General features: G+C 32.4%; 1 protein-coding gene across 3 annotated transcripts in view; it reads left to right on the top strand.

Annotated features, from left to right (window-relative positions):
• SUCO (SUN domain containing ossification factor) overlaps window positions 1–23,205 on the top strand; it is a 72,234-nt gene that overhangs the window by 29,780 nt on the left and 19,249 nt on the right. For 2 of the 3 annotated variants that reach the window (XR_014022553.1, XM_081298483.1), the window contains exons 8-18: window positions 518–654; window positions 1,183–1,250; window positions 4,586–4,693; window positions 6,593–6,698; window positions 8,744–8,764; window positions 8,962–9,017; window positions 9,837–9,928; window positions 10,600–10,665; window positions 17,735–17,803; window positions 18,562–18,652; window positions 21,472–22,635. Coding sequence is in view for 2 of the 3 variants with exons in the window: in XM_081298483.1 (XP_081154609.1) it covers window positions 518–654; window positions 1,183–1,250; window positions 4,586–4,693; window positions 6,593–6,698; window positions 8,744–8,764; window positions 8,962–9,017; window positions 9,837–9,928; window positions 10,600–10,665; window positions 17,735–17,803; window positions 18,562–18,652; window positions 21,472–22,635 (1,978 nt within the window). In the remaining variant the exon portion in view is untranslated. The remainder of the gene's footprint in view (window positions 1–517; window positions 655–1,182; window positions 1,251–4,585; window positions 4,694–6,592; window positions 6,699–8,743; window positions 8,765–8,961; window positions 9,018–9,836; window positions 9,929–10,599; window positions 10,666–17,734; window positions 17,804–18,561; window positions 18,653–21,471; window positions 22,636–23,205) is intronic. The other variant, XM_081298484.1, reaches the window with a different exon arrangement.

The raw sequence follows: 23,205 nt of genomic DNA, 5'->3' as shown, positions 1-23,205 counted from the left end.
TAATTAAAAGCCATTCGTGTAAATTATTACCTGAGGATCAATAAGAAAAATAGCAGTGATTTTCATCTCCGTTTTCAAGAGGAAAATTGAGGCATAGAAAGTACAGAGTCAGAAAACTTTAAACCATGTATGCAAAGTATTACTTTTACTTTTTTCCCCCTCGATTTTGTAGATTGAATCTCAGTTAAAAATTGTTACACACAGAAAGATAACATTCATTCTTAGGTAGAATAATATATATGCCAAAAGCTTTTATTGTAATGGACATACTTCATTTTCTGACTTATAGTATTTAGGTATAAATCAAGTAACACTTGCATTTTGTAGTTACTTTGTTTACTGGTATTGTTTTAAAGCTATTGGGGTATTTTAAAGCTATTTTGAATTTCTTACAGATTTTTAAAATATTATTTTAAGCATTAAAACCTGTCCTTCTCTAGAAGACAGTCTGTTGCTTTTGAGATCATTGTATTGCTGGGGGTGTTTTCAATTATAATCATCATATATTTCTAATAAGGTTTGTCTGTAGGTCAGTCATTGCATCCATCTTCCAATGGAGGGCCACATGCCACCAAAAAAGTCCAGAAAAATCGAAATAATTATGCCTCAGTAGAATGTGGTGCCAAAATTTTGGCAGCTAATCCAGAAGCCAAGGTACTTAAGAATAAATTTTCTTTCTTATAAGTATAGAAGACTACTCACTTTATTAATAAAATATAGGCATTAGTATGCTGGGGACTATTTGGGAGACTGAAGCAGGAGGATTGTGAGTTCAAAGCCAGCCTCAGCAATTTAGTGAGGCACTTAGCAACTCAGCAAGACCCTAACTCTAAATAAAATATAAAAAAGGACTGGGGATGTTGCTCAGTGGTTAAGCACCCCTGAGTTCAATCCTGAGTATGAAAAAGAAATTTTAAAAGAAAATAGCTAATAGAAATTTATTTCCTTTACAGTAATAGACATTGAATTTTAAAATGGGTTGTTTCAAAGATAATTTAACTATAGTCCTAACTAGTAGATTTTAGCCCCTTTTATGTTTTTCCTTCCCAAGTGTATGTTTCAGTCTTACGTATATTGTAAGATCTAAAAATACAGAAACACTTAGAACACTTAAGAATTAAAATACTTTTTAAAAATTATTTTTCCATAAGTAATAGATTCCATTTCCTTGTTTTGAAATAGAGTACATCTGCTATTCTCATAGAAAACATGGACCTTTATATGTTGAATCCTTGCAGCACTAAAATTTGGTAAGGAATACAAAATTTTTAAAAGTACATTCTATATATATTAATCTTTTATATCAAAGTTTAGATTGACTTATAATCATTTAATAAGTATTTATGATTAATGTTGGTACCATGCAAAATTGAGGACAAAATGCCTTTCCTTTTAAGGAGGTAAAAGAAGACCAGTGACAGATTTTGTTAAACAGTTATGAAATGATATAAAATGTATTGCTGAAAGGGTATTAGAAGATGTATAACTGCAAGGGAGCTTCTTAGAAAAGGAAGGATTCATAGGAAATGGCAGGTGAAGGAGTCACAGTGCTTTAATAAAAGTAGCATATTTTTTCTTAGTATTCTGTGCCTATGTAGTCACAATCTTCAGGGTTTGAGAAGTGTCTCCTTAAGTTAAATATATACACACACACAATTAATTAGTTCATTCATTCTAGTAGGTCAGAATTATGGTGGCGATTTTCCTCAAGTAGGAAAATGAGCCTTACTCAGAAAGTCAAAGGTTGTTTTTGTTTCACATGGAAAATAAAGATAAAAAAGCTAGAAAAAAACAAGGTGGGGGGCAGCTCTCATTAAAATAGAAGGAAGATCAGTAGAGGAAGGGGACAGGGGAAGAGGAGAGAAAGCTGGGAGGTACTAGAGAACAAAATTGACCAAATTATGTGTGTATATATATATAGTGTGTACGAATATGTAACAGTGACTCCCACTATTATATAAAATTATAATACATCAATAGTCTTTTTTATGGTTTGAGTGATATTTAACTGGGCCTCACTTATTGGATATTTGTATTGTTTATGATCTTTTTGCAAGTTATTAGTAAGCTTGTGCATGCACTATCTTAATAATTGTTTGAAAATTTGGGAAGATTTTTAAACTGATTTAAAAGAAATAAGACTTTATTTTCTTTCCTTTTGTGCTATTTTTGGTAAATTATATTTTTTGTATAAATTTGTTTTCTATTTTCAAAGTTTTGAAATAAAGTTGTTTTCAGAATTCTCTTATTTAAAATCTCTTCTGCATCAGAGATTTTTTGTGTTTAAAAAAATTCCTAATTTTTTTTAATGCCACCTCCTTTAATCTCCATAGAAATGTATCTGTTTTGGCTTTATCAATTCACTTCATTATATCTTTGTTCTCTCTTTCATGAATTTCTGCATAAAACTTTCATTTCTCTACATTGTTTAAGTTTAGTCTGTTGAACTTCAATTTTTAAAAAAATTTCTAATGTACATATTTAAGGTTATAAATTTTTCTTAATTTTATCCTAAATTTTGATTCATGGTGTTTTATGAAGCTACTTGTTAATATTCAGCTCTGTAACTTTAATGCAATCTTTTAAAACTGAGTCGTAAATAGTTAAGTATAATTGAAATTGTTTAACTATTGATTTTATACAAAGTTCTACTAATTTCATACTGCATTCTCTGTTTTAGGAAAACATGAGAGATGAGGCAGAAAGATATTGAAAGGCATTTTAAAATCAATTTTAATGCAGAGTAATTAGTTTTATATTAGTATTTTACATACTTTGAAGCGATTTATCAGTTACATACAAATTTTAGAATTCTTATGTGTTCCAAGTGAATCAGCATTGTATACTTGGTGATGTGTTTATCTGAAAGCTTATTTTATCTGATATTAATGTAAGTTATGTCTTCTTAGAGATGAGGAACATTGTATGTAAAAAATAAATGAGTGAAGGGCAATTAGCTTTTTGTTTTCTTTTCAATACTCATAGATTTATTTTATCCAAAGTAAATAATTAAAGTCTGAGTCTGATTTCCTTTAGTTCTTCCCTTCATCATGTGATTGGTGCTGTAGAAAATGTTCAGGTTTTGGAACCAAAATATATAGTTTGTTAAAGCAAATTAGAATACTAAGTGTCACGAGCATTTCTCTTCCCCAAGTACCATGCTACATACAGTTGTATTCTATGCACATAGAGTCATACTTGTACTTTTTTCCTAAGTGGCAATACTTATGGGCATCTTTCCATGTCAAACAATCAATCTCTAGCATCATTCAGTGCTGGGAATTGAACCTAGGGCCTTGCATATTCTAAGCACATGCTCTGAGACTAAGTTATACTAACTTTATTTTTTTTAAAAAAACAGCATTAGTTGGACATACAATAAAGTGCAACATGTCAAATTGTATAGTTTTATACATTTATACATCTGTGAAAATATCACCACAGTAAAGATAATGAACATACTGGGCTAGGGTTATGGCTCAGTGGTAGAGTACTCGCCTCGCGCATGCAAGGCCCTGGGTTCAATCCTCAGCACCACATAAAAATAAATGGATAAAATAAAGTTATTGTGTACAACTACAAAAAATAAAAATTAAAAATTAAAAAAAAAGATAATGAACATATTCATTACTCCCAAAAGTTTTATTGCACTTTTTTATAATTTCTCCCTCTCAAACCATCTTTCCCTATAACAGTTATAGGCCAGGCTTCTGTTACGTGTAATTTATAGCTGGTCTTATTGGATACTGGCTATTTCTTTGTCTGGGTGGACCATCATTTATGTTAATTTATGTTATCAGTGAAGCCATCCTGTGATGATATTGTGGTGCTGTGGGAAATTCAGATTTGGGAGTCAGATAGATTAACTGACACCCCTACCCCCCACCACCATTGCTTTTATACACTGCATTTTGATAAAGCAAAATATAAATATAAGGGCAGACATCCTTCTTAACCTATTAGGTTTCATCTTCCCAGATCTGGAACACATAAAAACTCAAGTTGAGCAACAAATATGCCACCTATGATAACTTAGGTAAATAATTAGAGCACTTGGAAATATACATATTGTACTACATATATATACAAGAAAATATATAAAAGAGTATGTAAGCTTTAGGTTATGATTTCCAACCTATTTTAAAGTACCTGTGTCAATTTCATTGACATATTCACAGAATTGAAAACTTAATGCATTAAGATTTTAAGAGGGTATTGCTAAATCAAAGGCTTTGATACTTTTAAGACAATATATGTCAAATTATCCTCTAAACTAGTCAGTTTATACAATCACTGACAAAGTCATTCTTTCTCTGGCAATGTGCTTTGTCATTAAAAAAATATCTTTTCTTAAAAAATATGATGGGACAAAGTCAATATCTTATTTTCATAGTTTTTTTTTCCTCACTACTGATATTCTTTGTGAAAGAGGCATTCCCTTACAGATAACTTGAATTATAAATCCTCCTCCTCCATTAAGGTATAGTAATTTTTAATGGATATCTAGTTTATACAAAATGTTATGCCATGTTTAATATGAACTAATATTTTAACCATTTAAATAATTGTCTTGTTCTTTTTGAAGGTTTGTTATTGAACTTTGTGAGCCAATTCAAGTAAAACAGCTTGATATCGCAAATTATGAATTATTTTCTTCTACTCCTAAAGACTTTTTGGTTTCTATCAGCGACAGGTAAGTTCTAGAGCTGGTTTCTATAGGGTCTGTGTTGGATCTTTGGAATAAAAATTTTAAAATGGGTCACTTTTGACTTTAGTCATTTTGGTTTTAATGTCAGTTTGTAATAATAGTTGTAGACTTTTCTTAATCACTTTCCTTTTATTAGCTCATATATAGTTACATCACAGCCAAATTATTCCCTTATAAAGTTAGGAAACAGAATTAGGGGAGTTTTGAGTAGCTTGCCCAGGCCGCATGACTTGTTAATTGGAAAACTTTAAGATGAAAACCTAGGGTTATGTGACTTTTTAAAGTCTTTACTTTTAATCATTATGCTCCATTGCTTTCAAGCATTTCTTTAAAAGTTTTTAGAAAGTATGTTGCATTTCATATCATGAGGTATATTTTTTGTGAAGAATATTTTTAAAACCTTTTATATGTGGGGTTGGGGGTGAATACTGGGGATCGAACCCAGGTCCTTGTCGTTCTAGGCCAATGCCTCATTGTGTTTCCCAGGCTGGCCTTGGACTTTTTGGTCCTCTTGCCTCAACTTCCCAGGTAGCTGAGATTACAGGCATGTTACATTGTACCCAGCTAAAACCTTTTTTATACTTGTATGATTGAAAGAATTTGGAAACGAATGGTATTCCCTCATAAGCAGAGATAACCATTGTTAGCATTTTTTACATTCTTTTCAGTCTTTCCTATGCATTTATTTATTCTATTAGAAAATATATTTACTTATTACTTCTTATATCCTGAGAATACCTTTTCTTTTAAACATACCATTTTTAATGAATGCTAGTGTTTCCCCCTCAGTGGACGTAGTATTCCATAAATACATTTGAGTGCCCATGATATGTCAGGTAAGATGCTATCATTTATTCTTCTGTCATTGATCATTAAAGATTTTCCATGGCATTTCTTCTCTTACCTTACAGTCAGCATTGCGTGTGTACAGTTTTTGAAATCAGTCCTCAAAACTTTTTGAGAATTCCATCTGTTTTTCTCTTCTTAACTTTGCTCACATCACTTCCTTTTCTCTAAGCTGCAGTTTTATTATATGTCAGATGGATATATCTAGCTCTTACAAAGTATGTTCTTTCTAAAGGTGAGAAAAGAGAAATCATTATTTTGAGGGGGGTAGAGCACTTGCTTCGCACACATGAGCTTCCATCCTCGGCACCACATAAAAAATAAATAAAGGTATTGTGTCCATCTACACAATAAAAAATAAATAAATAAAAACTAAAAATAAAAATAAATGCTTTTATACTTTTTATGTTGGATTTCCTTTAAAGGGTTAAGCTATGTGGAGCTGGGGCTGTAGCTCAGTGGCAGAGCACTTGCAGAGCATGTGTGAGGCACTGGGTTCGATTCTCAGCACCACACAAAAATAAGCAAATAAAATAAAGACATTCTATCTATCTACAACTACAATTTTTTTTTTTTTAAAAAAAAAGGTTCAGCTATGTATGATATTAAAAGATTTTTTTTTCCTTCCTGATTTGCTTTCTGTCATCAGTATTTCATCACACAATTGTCAATATGTAAAGAGAATGCTTGTGCGGGAATGCTGTTCTATTCCCAATTCTTTATATTATGTTACTTCTTTTAATCACCAGTATAAAAAATGTTTCAGCTGGGTGCAATGTAACATGCCTGTAATCCCAGCTACTTGGGAAGTTGAGGCAACCTCCTCCTTCCAAGACAAACTCTTGGCTCCTTTCTGTTTTAAAACCTCAACAGCCCTTCTGAACCCTAAGAAGCACTGATTGTCCTGCTTTTGTCTTTTCCTTGTCTTCCTTTCTATTTGTTAGTAGGATTATTTATTTATTTATTATTAACTCTATTTTGTATATATCACCTAGAGATGAAGAAAATGAACAGGACATTTATTTTTGTGTTTTCTAGATATCCCACAAATAAATGGATTAAGCTGGGTACTTTCCATGGTAGAGATGAGCGGAATGTCCAGAGTTTCCCTTTAGATGAACAGATGTATGCAAAATATGTGAAGGTAATGTTTATGTATATAAGGCCGTGTTCCATAATGAAAATATTAGTCATATTTTATTCACTTTACCCATTTAGAAATCAGAAAACTCTTAAGAGGACATTTACTGCAGCATACCCTTTAATAAAATAGTTTTTACTTGGATGTTTTGTTTTATGAGACAAATGCTGCTACTTTCCTTTTGTATTACTGGAAACCCAGACCAACTTTTTATTTGTGATTCTGAAAAAAGAAATTCTAAATTGTGGCTCTTAATTTCTTTTGACTTTATATAAAAATGTCATCTTCAGAGTATTCTATTTAGAAGCTCATATCGATTGCTGTCACTAAAGTCTTTTTTTTGGTACTATAGATTGAGCTCAGGGGCACTTAACCACTGAGGCACCTTTCCAGCCCTAATATGTATTTTATTTAGAGACAGGGTCTCACTGAGTTGCTTAGCACCTCCCTTTTGCTGAGGTTGGTTTTGAACTCTCAATCCTAGTGCCTCAGCCTCTGGGATTACAAGCATGTGCCACCATGCCTGGCAATTATTGCTGTCACTAAAGTCTTTAAAGCAAGTCTTAAATCTTTTTGAAATATGATTCTTAGATTGTTTCGATTTTAATAACCAATTATTTGACACTATTTTGGCTTTTACATTTTTTGTGTATTATGTGAAACAGTCTGTGTGCAGACACCAGTTTCAAATAAAGATAACTTGATATTCAGTGTTCCCTCTGCTTCCTTCACCAAATGATCAAGTAGAATTATCACTCTTAAACTGGATTTGGATGAAATAGGGGATATTTCTACTCCTTTCCTTCCTGCCCCGCTTTCCTTTAAAAATGGCACACCTTAAAATACCATTGTGTTAATAATATGATCTTTAAATGGCAGAAGTTCTAATTCCTGTCCTTTCTTCTTTAAATTTGAGAACTTATAGTTAATTTTGTCTTCTGGGATTTTACTGTCTCTTTTTAAAGCATGTATTAAGTTGAATTCTATAAAATGGGTAAACTTGTAGTATTCCTAGTTTTAGTATAAAAGTTGCTAAATTCTGTTTTGAAAATAATTGATATTTCCAGTTAATAATCAAGAGTTCAGAAAAATGAACACCTACAGTTCCTTTTAAAATGAGTACTGAAATGATTATTTAAAGATCTTCTTATATAAACACACTTTCTATGCTGTGAAAAATCATTTGCCAGGTGATAGAATTATATTTAATTTTGGAAGTAAAAATGTTATCAAATTGTCTGAGGATCATTCTGTATAATATCTACTTATTAATAATAGAAGAATTTATTGGCAGCATTAAAAGTTGAATGATAAATCCCTGCCTTATCCTTTGTATGGTATAGAGCATTTTGATGATTCATTTTATTAAAAAAACGTTGATAGAAAGGTTCAGGCAATCAGAATTGACTCTGATTTTCATTATGTAGTTATATCTGTTTATCTAATTTTCCCCTTATCCTAAAAGAGTTAAATCCAAATTTAGAAATTATTTTTAATAACTTATATTTTAAAAGTGAATGGATACATGTCTTCTGCTTCTGTAAGTTATACTTGAAATAACAGACTAATGCTTTTGCCCTGAAACACATTGCATACACTATCAGACAAGTGTAAATAATATTTTATAATATACTAAAAAATCTGTGTATTGATATGCAAATTTATCCGTAGCTATATACATGATACATAGCTATAATATTTAAAGTGATATAAGATGATATTTGAAGTAATATAAGACTTTTTTAGAGTATTAATTGATTTCAGAATGCTTTTAACAAAATAGCCGCAATGGATTTAGGTTATTCAACTTATTAAGCTAAAGTTAATTTTATTGCTACATAGTATACTTTCTAGTAGTAATGGTAAAATTTTAAATCATTGCTTTGATTTCTGCAAAGAATTAAGAGTACTACAATGTTATCCATCACAGTACATTGCTTTCTGTACTTTAATTATACAGTATGATTTACAAATACTTGCAATTGCTTATAGCATGTTATCTAGACTTTGGAACTGATTTCTTTTTCTTTTCCTTTCTCTTGCTTCAGATGTTCATCAAGTACATAAAGGTTAGCAACCTTCTCTTTTGCGATATTGAATAACATGGCATGACGTGTTAATGCATTATTAAAAAATACTTTGAAAGTATTGATTTTGGGGAAATGAGGACTTTATTTTTAGAAATTTTATAATGAAAAAACTGAGTATATTGTTACTCTTACAAGCACTTTGCTGGCTTCCCATTTCATGTGCTTTTATTTTTTAGGTTGAATTGGTATCACATTTTGGGTCAGAGCACTTTTGTCCATTAAGCCTTATAAGGTAAGGCAGAACAAAATGCATTTACTTAGTGGTTTTTTTTTGTTTGTTTGTTTTTTGTTGTTGTTTAGTAATACATAAAAATCTTAATATATTTAAAAGTGAAGAAATAATTTTCTCTCACGTGAAAATTATCATAGAAATAGATGCAGTTAACCTTTATCTTGAATGTGTTTTGGAAAAATGTAAAAAATATTCTGTTAAAGAATAAACTTTATTTACATGTTTGATTTAACTTACTTGAAATTTTACCACAATGAAAAGCTTTGTCACTGTGTTTCTAAGTACCTAAAATATATCAGATTTATATTTTTAAAAAAATATTTATTTGTAGATGAACATACAGTATCTTTTTTTTTTTTTTTTTTTTTTAATGTGGTGCTGAGGATCAAACCCAGTGCCTCATACATGCTAGGCAAGCACTTGACCGCTGAGCTACAGCCCCATCCCTTCAGATTTACCTTTTTTTTCTTTTTAGAGAGAGAGAGAATTTTTTTTTTTTTTTAAAAGAGAGAGGGAGAGAGAATTTTTTAATATTTATTTTTTAGTTTTCGGCAGACCCAACATCTTTGTTTGTATGTGGCGCTGAGGATCGAACCCAGGCCGCACGCATTCCAGGCGAGCGCGCTAGCTTGAGCCACATCCCCAGCCCTCAGGTTTACATTTTAATGGAAGTAGTTGATGACTGAAATGCAAGAAATAGCCAATATTTTGAAGTCCAGAAGTAAAACATTACTAGAGTTGCTATTTATCATAGATTTTGAAGAGATGAGTCTTAATAACTCTTGTTTTAATGAAAATTTTTAACAAAATTGTTATTAGGGTATTTGGCACTAGCATGGTGGAAGAATATGAAGAAATTGCTGATTCCCAGTATCAGTCAGAACGTCAAGAACTATTTGATGAGGACTATGGTAGGTGATTTTTAAATAGGTAACTATTAGGATTATCTTTTTACTTTTATAATCTAATAGTAATAGGTGATGTTACTTAAATCAATGACTGGTGTCACTAGTTTCTTTTATTGTTTTTATCCCCAGTAATTTTTTCATAAACTTATCTTCTAATATGATTGCTTTATAAATCATGTTGTTTTCCAAGTTTCAGTCAGTTGTTACTTGAATTCTCTTGTAGCATATCAGTGCTATAAATTATGATTATATCATTATGCCAGGCCCAAAAGATGCTAAACACACCAGGTGATTGAAACAGTTCAGATGAGCATTAATTTCTTTGATTTGCCCTGAGCCTAGAAGAAGACACATAGCTTGAATAATCTAAATCTTGTCTTCTATCATTTTCCCATAAAAGAAATTAAGGTATTGGCTAAGGGTTAGTAAAGTATATTGAAAATGCAAATGAAGTCTTATAAAGAATGAGAATTTGGTAAGCATTACTACTGTTTTCCTTGGCTGACATTGTTAAATGGCTTCTGAATCTCATCTTTGTTTTGTAAATATGTTTTAGATATATAATCAGCATATCAAGGGATGTTTTAAATGTCTGTTTATTTTAACAGGATATGAGTTTTTAAACATATTGTAACTAGTTCTTAGCATAATTACTTTCGTTTTCTCCTTAACAGATTACCCATTGGATTATAATACTGTGGAAGATGAGTCTTCAAAAAATCTTCTTGGTTCTGCTACAAGTGAGTATTTTGGGGTATTCATTCTATTAAAGTGTTTCTTTTTTTTTTTCATTCTGACATAGATTTTTCTGGTATAGTTTAGGGTTATTCTATTCTGAATTTTGAACTTTTGAGTTGAAATCAAAGGTACTAGCTTTTGAAAAGTAGTTTTCAGGAAAATGAAATAGGAATGGGTGAAAAAAGGGAGATTTTACAAAATATAAAGTCTATTCCTATTCATATTAATAATGAGCTATGGTATAATGATAATTTTATACACACACACACACACACACACACACCAACAAGTGCAGTAATTATTCTTTGTAAATCAAAGAAATGTCTAAAATACCTAGTCGTTTAGACTGTTTTCATTCCAAAGTGGTATGTGGGCCTAGTGATAGGCCACCTAAGGAGATGACTGGAAAGGCCTTTGTCCAGCTGGCAAATAATAATATTGTATTATTGTTAGGATGTGGGTAGGTATTCTAATATTAGTTTTGATTATTCTTGAAGAATATAAAACTAACTGGAAGGAGTTTTCTATTGGATATTAATAACCAAATTTAATAAAAGTAAGTTTTAGTAAGATACAGGACTAGCTCCTTTGTACTCATTAGTGAACTGAATGGCTTGAATACTCATCTTGGTGTCAATACTGACTTTAAAACTTTTTTGGATATTCAGTCACCAGTGCATATATGTGGGTAGACATTTTACACAGCTGTGTGTATCTAGTTAGAGTCCCTTTTCTTTCTTTTCATCTTCTTTCCTTTTCTTCCCATCTCTTCTTCTCTTCTCCACAGAGGGTTGTGGACTTCATTAGAATTTGTTTAGGCATGGAGATAACAGTGTTAAAAATACTTACAGGAGGTGAAGGTTTTCATGTAATATTTAACTATTTCAAATCTATCAGTATATTTTTACTTTATTTTTAGTATTCTAACTTTTTAGATCTTAGTAATTACTTAAATAAGTGTCTTGTTTATTGCTATATAGTGTTTTTAGGAGTGAAAAACTATATTATCTGTCTGGACATTCATTTTTTTTTTTGCATTCTTAAATTTGTCATATTTGTCATAATAGTCATTTTTCTGTCACTTGAGTAAATTACTGATGCTAAAGTAGTCACCTAAGTAATTATCATTTTTTAAATGAGTTAGAAAATAGCTCCAATCTAAAAAATCTTTAGCTTCTGGTGGTTACCAGACAGGTGAGAGTACCTTAGAATTACTTAACCTCCCTAAGGTAGATGTGGGTCACATTCCAAAAATATGTTGATATTCTGTGTTTTAAATTTTCTTTTTTTCCTATGAGAGATTGAATCCTGTATGTTATTAACACCTAACTGTATGTCAGTAGAAGACATTGCCCTATTTGTAATTATTTCTCTGACCAATATATTATTTTAATTATTAAACAGAATCTTACTGAGATTCTACTTTTTAGATCTTTCTCTTTACTAGTGTGTTTCTTGATAACCCCCTTTTTTTTTTTAATGGATCTCTGAAAAGTCAGTTCATTTACCTCCCAGTGTGCTATGGTTGAGAGCATTTGAGTAATGAGACAGATGGGTGGAAGGTGGTTAGCTGAGCATAAGCATGAAAAATGGGATTTAAAATGATCTCTATCTCTTAAAGTTCAGAGCAAGAGAGGCAGCAGGAATTTGAGAATTAAACTGTTTTCATGAAACTGTCACACCTAATCCAGCACTGCTGCCTTCTATACTTGTGTCTTTGTAGTATTCTCTGAAGAACTTGAGACTGTTCTGAGCGACTTAACTACATACAGCCTCCTAGGTGATGTCACTTAAGAAGTAAATAATGAGCATGGACTTAGGCTAGTGGGCTTGTCTCTGGCACAAAGATGTCCAAGTTCAATATTGCTGTGTTAGTTTTAAATGGGACTGTTTTGAAACTAATTTATTTCTTCTTGTTTTTAACATGTACTTGATTTCTGTACAAGATAGAATTCTATGATTTTAATCTTAATAGAAACTCCTTTTTTCTTTTCTTTTTTTTTAATTTTTTTTTAAGTTATACATGACAGTAGAACGTATTTTGACATATTACACATACATGGAATATAACTTCCCATTCTTGTGGTTGTACACAATGTGGAGTTACACTGGTTGTGTATTCATATATGAACATAGGAAAGTTATGTCCAATTCATTGTATTGTCCATCCTATTCCCACCCCCTTCCTTTCATTTCCTTGTCTAATCCAGTGAACTTCTATTCCCTCCCCCCATTGTATTAGCATCTGCCTATCAGAACATTCCACTTTTGGTTTTTTTCCAGATTGGCTTATTTCACTTAACATAATAGTCTCCAGTTCCATCTATTTACTGGCAGATGCCGTAATTTCATTCGTCTTGATGGCTGAGTAATATTCAATTGTGTAATATACCACATTTAGAAACTCCTTTTTCCTTCTGTTGTAAGTTTAGGAGCTTAAGTATCCCTGCATGGAGCTAGAAGTGTTTCAGATTTAGATTTTGGAATTGTAAGGGTCCGGCGAAGCATCGGAGAAAGAGACCACAAGAGACTAGCTTCATGCAATGGCAAGGGGGATTTATTAGGGATCCATTCCAGCGCGCTGGGGCTCCGTGCTCACTCAAGAAGGGAGAGCAGCCCAGAGCCCAGAGCAGAGGTCAAGCAGAGCTTAAGTACACTTTTTGGAAGGGGGGGGGGCTTTGCATGCATCAGAACAAATCATCATGAGGGAAAATTGAACAACAACTCTGAGAGGTGATTAGCACATTCATTGGCGGGAACAGAGCGGGCGGGGGTGATTGGTTACTCCTAAGCGGGGTACACATTTAAACTGATTGGTTCGGGCCCTGTGACAAACTGCACAGGGCCCTAGGCTAAATGGCCAGTAGGGCGTTGTCTTAACTATCTCAGGAATTTCAGGTAGCAGAGGAACTTTGAGATGCCCGGGTCTTTTACATGTTAATTTTGCAGTTTAGAATCAGCTTAGAAATTTTACCCTTACAGAATATTTACATATGTATAATGAGATGTCTTGGAGATGGGATCCAAATTTAAACCCAAAATACATTTGTTTCGTGAAGGTAATTATATAGAGTATCTGTAGGGTGCCCATGTTTTGACTGAGACCCAGCACTTGAGGTCATGTGAAGTTTTCTTTTTGTGGTATCCTGTCAGCACTCAAAAATTTTGGATTATTTTGGATTTTGGGTTTCAGATTTTTGAATTAGGGATGCTTAATCTGTAGTTAGAACTTTTGATTCTGATGAGACATGGTTATAAAAAAGCATATATACTGCATATTTAGATAGTGTGGATATCATGCTTTTTATTTAACTGCTAAAAATGGAGTAACTACTGTCTTAGAGCAAGCATTCTTGGCTTGTGTATATGCAATTTTGTCATCTTCTCTGTCTGATTCTTTTGTTTGCATTCTTGAACTAAAATATTTAAATCTCCTACGTCAATAAGAATTCTACATATTACTCTGCATTCTTTGTGCTTTGTCATGTGGTTTGCCAGATGGCTTCTACTTTGATGAAAGTCTGCCTTTTCTATAGATATGTGGTCTGCATTTTGTTAAAATTGCCAATTCTACTAAAAATAGAAATTTCCAGGTATAAGATTAAGATAAAATGTAGTTTTTGCTTCAAGTCAAGGAATTTTTAAGTATTTTTTTTATGAATGCATATATATGGGTTCCCCCCCCCCCCAGGAATTCACATATATTCTAGAACTACATATAGAGAATTCTAGAAGAAAAAGAAGAAATGGAACTAGGCTTTAGGGAAGATGAGTACAAATAATAACTACACATGGGGCTGGGGCTCAGTGGTAGAGCACTCGCCTAGCACATGCAAGGCTCTGGGTTCGATCCTCAGCACCACATAAGAAAAGGTATTGTGTCCAACTACAACTAAAAAATAAATATTAAAAAAAAAACAAATAACTACACATATTAGATTTTTTTTGTTGTTGGTTTGGCTTGTGCTGTAGCAAATAAACTCTTCAGCATCTTGGACAGGAATTTGTTTTCTCTATCAAAAAGAGTCTTTGTATGCTGGAGACTGAGTAATAGTTAAGATACAAACATTTCTAGGAGTATTTTATTCCTGTAGGAAAGAGATGGGATGAATAAGTCAGTGGAGTTGACTGTTCCAAGAGAAATTAGGGGTAGTTATCCAATTTAACAGTCTGAAGTTACTACTGTAATGAACTCTAAAGATTTTGATGACAAGCTGTTGTGCATTTGGCTCCAAGTTGATAATGATCAGAATAGAATATTCACAATGCTGCTTCTTTCAAAAAAGACAAAACAAACCAACAAAAAGACTGTTAGGCAGTATTCTGTGAACACAGGTAAATTATTTCTTTAGGTTAAGTGGACTGAGAAAGTAGAAATTTGCCAAATTTTTGTTTTGTTTCTGATACCCTGAAATGATGGTAATAAATAATATTCTAAAGGGTGGATAGTGTAAATATTTTTTATTATAGGGTGAGTATTAAAATTTATATTAAAAATAATACTCCAAAGCTAATTTCTTTATACAGATTAAAACCTGTGTTCTTTTATTAAATTTTTAGATAATACGACCCCCCAAATTTGAAATCTTAGGGAAGCACAAGAGAGTGAGCACAGACTGATTTCAAAATTTGGTTTTATGAAACATTCAGCTTTGACAGAACCTCACGCCTCAGTATGAGTAGGGGATCATATCTAGTAGTACAGTATTGATTGGCTTAAAAGTGGGTTTATACCAAAAGCAGAAGTTCTGATAGGCTAGATGCTAACATACAATGCGGGGGTGGGGTGGAGAAGAGAAGTTCATTGGATCAGACAAAGGGAATGAAGGGAAGGGAGGGAATGGGAAAGACAATAAAACGAATCAGAATGCTTATCCACAACATTGGGAAGTTATACTCCATGTATGTGTAATATGTCAAAATACACTCTACTGTCATGTAAATCCAAAAAGAAAAAGAAAACATGGGTTAAAAAGTGGGTTTACAAGGGAGTAAGCTCCCACTCTTTACTATCTTGCTCTGTGAGGAGATGTGGAGTTTTCATTACTATCATTATCTTACGCTAAGGCATCTCCTCAGCCCAAGTAAGGACTAGGGCTGCTTTTCTGTTTACCAGTTTGCCAGCTTGAAGGGCAAAGACATATAAAAATGCCATTAAGGGCTGGGGTTGTAGCTCATACAGGTGGAGCGCCTGCCTAGCATGTGTGAGGCACTGGTTCAATTCTCAGCACCACATACTATAAATAAACAAAATAAAGGTCCATCAACAACTAAAAAAAATATTTTTTTAAAAAATGCCATTTAAGCATTTAAAAATGGCAAATGTCAAGCTTTTGTGTTATACTAATAATTGGAAACAAGTATCACTACTTTGTTGACTGTAGAATCACAGTTATGTTAAGATCAAAACTAATAAATAGTAATCATCTTTTATTAAAGTCTTTAAGATCTCTTCTACTTTTCTCTTATAGCATAAATGTATTTACAGAATCATCGATCATGTGACAGTGAGGAGATTGCTCCCAGCCTTCTTTTGTATTTATATATAATTTTCTTTTTTTTTTTTTAGTTGTAGATGGACACAGTACATTTATTTATTTATTTCTATGTGGTGCTGAGGATTGAACCCAGTGCCTCACGCATGCCAGTTGAGCACTATATCACTGAGCCACACCCAGCCTGCTCCCAGCCTTCTTAATGTGCTAGATTTCTTCCTTTATATCCTTTCCTACTTTTCACATCTTTTGGGTTTTTGTTGTTGCGGATATACTGGGGATTGAACCCAGGTGTGCTCTACTACTGAGCCACATCCCCAACCCTTTTTATTTTCTATTTTGAGACGAAGTCTTCTCAGTAGCTAGAATTATAGGAGAGTGACATCTCTGGTTTTCTTTGAAAGTGTTGAAAACCTTATGAATCTCATCTAGGAAAGAAGACTAAATAAGATGGAAATAACTACGAGGCTTGATAAATAGCCCCTGCCAAATCTTAGTATTTTAATAGGAGAGAAGTACCTGATACTGAAGAATTAACTTCTAAAAGAACTTCAAGGATTGGGGTAGAAGTTAATTTTCCTTGATGTTAGGTCACATTACTGCAAGGAAGCCTCCTGTTTATACAGTATCAGCTTGTTATGGAGTTCTGCCATTTGTGGTCTTCATGTTTAAATATATTTAAATATATTAAAATGGAAGTTTGTTCCACATATAGAATATTTATTGAAAATGTAATCACATTGGGCTAATATAGCAGTAACTTTATGTTACAGAGTTTTCTAAATGTCATTATCGTAATATCCCCCTGGAAAAAAACAGAATTACCAACTATGCAAATTGGTTCACCTGCTATACTCAGTTTTATGACTTTGATTTTAATTAATTTGCCCCATCCTAATTACAAAAAAAACTGGTGTGCTTTAAATTATACATGAAACATTGTTATTTTGGCCAATGAATTTTAAAATCATGAAAGAAATTTGAATTTTATAAAGTGTCAATTTGGAATTTAACCATATTACAAATAGCTACTGTATGCATAGTTAAAAATACTAAAACTTTTTCCACTTTGCTTTGGATAATAATCTCCCCATTTCATTTTTACCTATGGTAGCCACCCATTCAGGAAAAGCTTTAGTTTCTTTAAGTTTTTTTTGTTTGTTTGCTTTTGTTTAAAAGTATAGAACCCACTTAAAGAAAATAAATTTTGAATTTTGAAATATGAATTTGATCACATTTCCTCCCTGTCTCAATATAGACTGTATATTGGATCATACTTGAATTTTGTAATGTGCCAAAGAAGTGTTTTAAGTGTTTTGGTAAAAAGTTTGCGGTGGCTTTATAACAATTTAAGTTTAAAATTCTTCCTGAATATCAAAATTCAAATTTATGTATATGCTTTTGGCTGAAATTTATTTGGGTCCTACATTGGACTTAAACAGTAAATAAAAAGGTAACTAGTCAAGAAAGAAAGAAAGCAAAAGACCATTATAATAGTTCTTTAATTATCTGATATTAATTTATATGGGAATACATAGATGTATTGGTATTTTTTTCTGATTGAATTTTGTTTTAGATGCCATTCTAAATATGGTGAATATTGCTGCTAATATTCTGGGAGCAAAAACTGAAGACATGACAGAAGGTACCTAATCATTTTATGGGTCTTTAAAATAGATGGCACTTTATGGTTCCTTCTAGTTAGGAAAATCCAGGGATAAGCCAAGAAATTTCGAATTTTCCTATAGAAATATAGAAATGACCCTAAGGAACTTAAAAATCTTGTATATTATTTATTTGAATGTCGCAAATTCTTTTTTTTACAAAAGGATCTCATCTGTACAGAATTCATCAATTGGTGTTTTTTTTTTGTTTTTTTTTTAATGTCTGAGGTGTGGTTTTATCCCATCTCTTCACTGAGATTTTGATGCCCTGTTAGCAGTTCAGGTTTGCTTTTCTTGTATATAACATATATAGAAAGACATTTTTTTCCTTATGGAATAGTAAGTAAGAATATTATTAGCAAGAAGAAGCAATCATGCTTTCATGTTTTTAAAAAAATTGTTAGCTCCAAATACTAAAAATAGCCCATTTATTTCCTTTCATTGCCTTTAATAATTCTTTTAGATGTCAGAAGGCATATTAATCAAGATCATGTAAAATTTATAATAATCAGATTTGCTTTAGTTACCAGAAGTTAAATGATATGCTTTGCTTATAGTTGTGATCTTGTATGATCATTTCTTTCTAAAAGAGATTTTTAAAAAGTCTGCAGTAGCAAACGTATTTGACTTCTTTTCCTTCTCCCCCAAGAAACTAAAGTTCTTTATTTGTTAAAGTAAAATATTTTCTTGGTACAGCTTTTAAAAATTGAACTCAACATGGGCATCTTTCTTAAAATAGGAAATAAAAGTATATCTGAGAATGCCACTGCCACAGCTGCACCTAAAATGCCTGACTCAGCTCCTGTTTCAGCTCCTGTTCCATCACCTGAGTAAGTTCTCTTGCAACATTAATAGAGTTCTGTTAAAATGGAGAGCTAAGTGAACTGGTGCAGCAGCTTGTGATTTGTGTGTGAAGTGGGTCATAGAACAGATGTTCTGCAGCCACTTAGAACTTCGCATGCTACGTTCCTTCTTGTCTTAGTGTATGTGTGTACCAGGAATACACTTCAGTCCAGACCATATGCTTTTTACTTGGATATATTATTCACAACTTGAGTCTTTATTGAGAAAATAGTACTTCGTTATTGTGAATAATTGTGCAAATGTAAACTTGAGGATAAATTTTGAAGGCCCGTTTTTTATTAAAAGCAATGATTATGTATATGTGGTATCCTTAGAAAGCTATAAATTACCTAGAGCAATGGTTCTTGAATTATGTATTTGTTGCACAAATTCAGTTATATAGGTCTTTCCCCAAGTTGTGGTGGAGCACTTTGGTCAGGGATGTATATAGAGGTAACAAAATATACTCAATTTTAATTTTTTATCAGATATTATAACATTTTTGATAATTATACTTATCTGTAATAGGTAGTGATATTATATTGATTTGGATAATTTGGTGTGGTTATTGTAGATTTAATTTATGTATATTTCTTTATACTCCCTATAAAACTTTGAAAGTCCTTTACTCTTTGGATCTCTACTTAAGAAAAGATTTGAACTTGAAATAATTCAAGGTAGTAGGTAATGAGAACTGCACGGGGTGTGCTTTGAACTCCTAAGTACTACACTGATTCAGAAATAAGATTTTTGTGCTTTAAAGAGCATAGTGAGAAATTTACTTTCTCCTATGTCAATCCTGTAAACAATTGAAGATGCTTATTGGGTGATTAAAAAGAAAACATAGCATATGTGTTATTGATTCCTAGAAGAACCTAAGGAATCTACCAGGGAGGGAGACTTTCTTGGTATTTCTAATTATGTCGAGCTATGATTGCAATTCTTTTTATTGTTTAAAAAAATTTTTTTTTTAGTTGTCAATGGACCTTTATTTTATTTATTTATATGTGGTGATGAGAATCAAACCCAGTGCCTCATACATGCTAGGCAAGTGCTCCACCACTGAGCCACAACCCCAGCCCTGAGATTGCTATTCTTGATTTTGTAACTAGCCTTCTTTAATTAATAAACACATGCATGTCTTATTTTTCAAAACTAAATCTAAGTTTATACACACACATATAGAATGTTTTTTGAAAATGTAATCACATTGGGCTAATGTAGCAGTTTCACTTTATTTTACAGAGTTTTCTAATAATATCTTTGCCTAATTTTTTAAAAAATATTTCCTCATTTTTCTATAACTTAAATTGTTTTTAATGATTATATAACAATTCTTTGATGAAAATGTAAGAATCCATGATAGGATGTTACTATTGAGTTGTTAGGAAAAACTGACTCACAGAATTTCTGAGGTTTTTTTTTTTTTTTTTTTTTAAGTATAGCTCTAAATAAGAGTATATAGTAGTTTATAGCAACATATTTTTACCAGATTCACTTCAGTTTTCTTCTTCCTTCAGAAATTCCTCCTTCTGTCACAATTTATTTTGTAGATAATAGGCAGTGTACCACATGAATATGTAAAAAAATGTTATTAGTAACTCTGTGCATGTGTATTTGACTGTAAACATCTTTCTATTTAGAGAAGCCTGGCATAATGATGTTTTCATTTTTTACATTTCCATTTACTGTTTCACTGTCAACAAAATGAAAATCCACTTTTTAGGTATTTTAGTACCTTTGCTATTATGATATTAGTCTTTATTTGAAGTTTGGTAATAATTTTTTAAAGTAGGAAAATTTGTGTGTGAAAGTAACTGGGTTTTTTTGGTAGGTTTTTTTTTTTTTTTTTAATGTGGTGTTCAGGTTACTTTTTTTTTTCAGAATGTGCCATTTGTACTGTAAGGCTACCTCCAGAAAATACTTGTTTTTATCTTGGAAGGAACCATAGGCATTATAATTTATAACCCTGTTCTCACCAAAATTATCTTTCTGCTCTCCACACCACAGACATATTCCAGAGCTCAATGAAGAACATAAATTAGTGGTACTGTATTAGTGTATGATAAGCCAGGATTTTTATTAAGCGATTATTTGCCTTTTGGCTTTTAATAATAAAAAATTGGCCCAGATGGTATTATTATCATTTTGCCTAGAAGTATTTATTCTCCCTAAAACAGATAATTTTGTATATGAGTTGAAATTCCTTATCTATAGAACATTTATTTGTCTGTGTGAAATTTGTCTTTTGAAGATAAGCCCAAAGTGCATTTATAAATATTAAGAATTCTGGGTTATAGTTTTAGCTCTTCAGTAGCTTAATTTCTCATCTGTAGAGAGTAGTAAAGCTTATAAAGATTTGGTCAGCTTTTATGGAAAGAAAGGTACACTGTACATTCAGGGAATTGAAGGTGCTCATAGACAATTCTTAAACATATTAAAAAGTCCAGTGTAATATGATGGTTTCAGTCACCTGGCTGATCAAGTAGACTTTCTGCTACCATTTCTAAGATATATATGTGTGTGTGTGTGTGTGTGTGTGTGTGTATGGTGCTGGGGATTGAACCCAGGGCCTTATGCATGCAAGGCAGGCACTCTACCAACTGAGCTATATCCCCAACCCCTGAGCAATATTTTTTATAATGAAATTATTTGATGGAGAAAATATAATCCAAATGTTTTAATTTCTTCTATACTTCCAGACCTCCCTTTACATTATGTCTGTTACATCTATATTCCTTAAACATATTTCAGCTTTAGATTTCTAATTAAAGTGATTTGTAATTCTTCTATATATATATTTTAGGTATGTAACCACTGAAGTACATGTATATGACACAGAGTCTTCAACACCTGAAACTCCAAAAGAGAGTCCCATTGTACAACTAGTTCAAGAGGAAGAAGAGGAGTCAGGTCCATCCACAGTGACCCTTCTGGGCAGTGGCGAACAAGAAGATGAATCATCACCCTGGTTTGAGTCAGAGACACAAATATTTTGCAGTGAACTGGCCACAATTTGTTGTATTTCTAGTTTTTCGGAATATGTATATAAATGGTGTTCAGTTGGAATTGCGCTTTATCGACAGCGCAGCAGAACTGCAGTGAGCAGAGAAAAAGATTATCTTATGTCAGCTCCACCATCCTTCCTGCTTCCTGAAGAATCAGTAGATGTTTCAGTATTGCAACCTCCAAGTGGAGAATTGGACACTAAGAGTATGGAAAGGGAAGCTGAAACTGCTGTTCTTGATGACTTAAGTAGTATGCAACAAGGTGATTTGATGAATCACACTGTGGATGTGATTGAACTTGAACCAAGCCATCCTCAAACTCTTTCTCAGTCTCTTCTCTTAGATATTACTCCAGAAATCAATTCATTATCTAAAATGGAAATGTCTGAATCTGTTAAACATGAGGCAGGGCATACACCATCACAAGTGATTCCCCAAGAGAGTTCTATTGAGGTTGATGATGAATCAGAAAAGAAGTCTGAGAGCTTTAGTAACATAGAAAAGCCATCTCTTAGCGATGAAACAAATAAAGTTAATGAGGTAATGGATAATATTGTAAAAGAAGATATGGCCTCCTTGCCAATTATTACAAAGCTATCTGAAACAGTAGTTCCACCTATAAACACAGCCATTGTGCCTGAGAGTGAAGATGGGGAAACCAAAATGAACACAGCCGACACACCAAAGCAAACTTTGACTCCTGTTGTAGATTCTTCTTCATTGCCTGAAGTAAAAGAGGAAGAACAGTCTCCAGAAGATGCCCTTTTGAAAGGGTTACAGAGGACAGCTACAGATTTCTATGCTGAATTACAAAACTCTACAGATCTAGGATATGCTAATGGAAATCTTGTACATGGATCAAACCAAAAGGAGTCTGTATTTATGAGACTTAATAATCGTATTAAAGCCTTAGAAGTTAACATGTCTCTTAGTGGTCGCTATCTGGAGGAGCTTAGCCAAAGGTAAGTTTATTGTGAATTAACCCATTTCACGTGGTAAATTTAGTAGCAGAGTTTGATCTGTGGGTGCTGATCAGTGGCTTAATTTATTTTATTAAGTTTTAGAAGTACTACTCAGTGACACACACCTTTATTATTAGGCTTGTAACAAGTTTGTGTCACCTATGTTCAGTTTTTCCATTATATATATGTACTCTTTTCTTTTTTCTTTCTTTTCCTTTTTAATGAGTCTTACTGTGTTGCTACGCTAATCTGAAACTCCTGAGCTAAAGTGATTCTTTAGCCTTAACCTCCTGAGTAGCTGGAACTACAGTCACACATCACTACACCTAAGTTCCCTTTCTCCTTTCTTCTCCCACTGCTTAACTTCAGCCTCTTTTACTGTTTGATTTCCAGAGAGTACATGGGAAAAAATATATAGGCCTTAAACCTCTTAGTGGGACATGACTAGGTATCATTTAAGATGATACATACATAACACAAAAATGGACTGAACTGGATGATTAGGCAACATTTGCAATCTGTACTCTTTTATACAGGTCATAGAATCCCAGTTCTAATTGTAACAATTTA

Source organism: Spermophilus citellus (assembly GCF_964194105.1).
Source record: "Spermophilus citellus genome assembly, chromosome: 6".
Taxonomy (NCBI): Eukaryota; Metazoa; Chordata; class Mammalia; order Rodentia; family Sciuridae; genus Spermophilus; species Spermophilus citellus.
The sequence above is the reverse complement of the archived record's forward strand: the minus strand, read 5'-3'. Positions and strand labels throughout refer to the sequence as shown.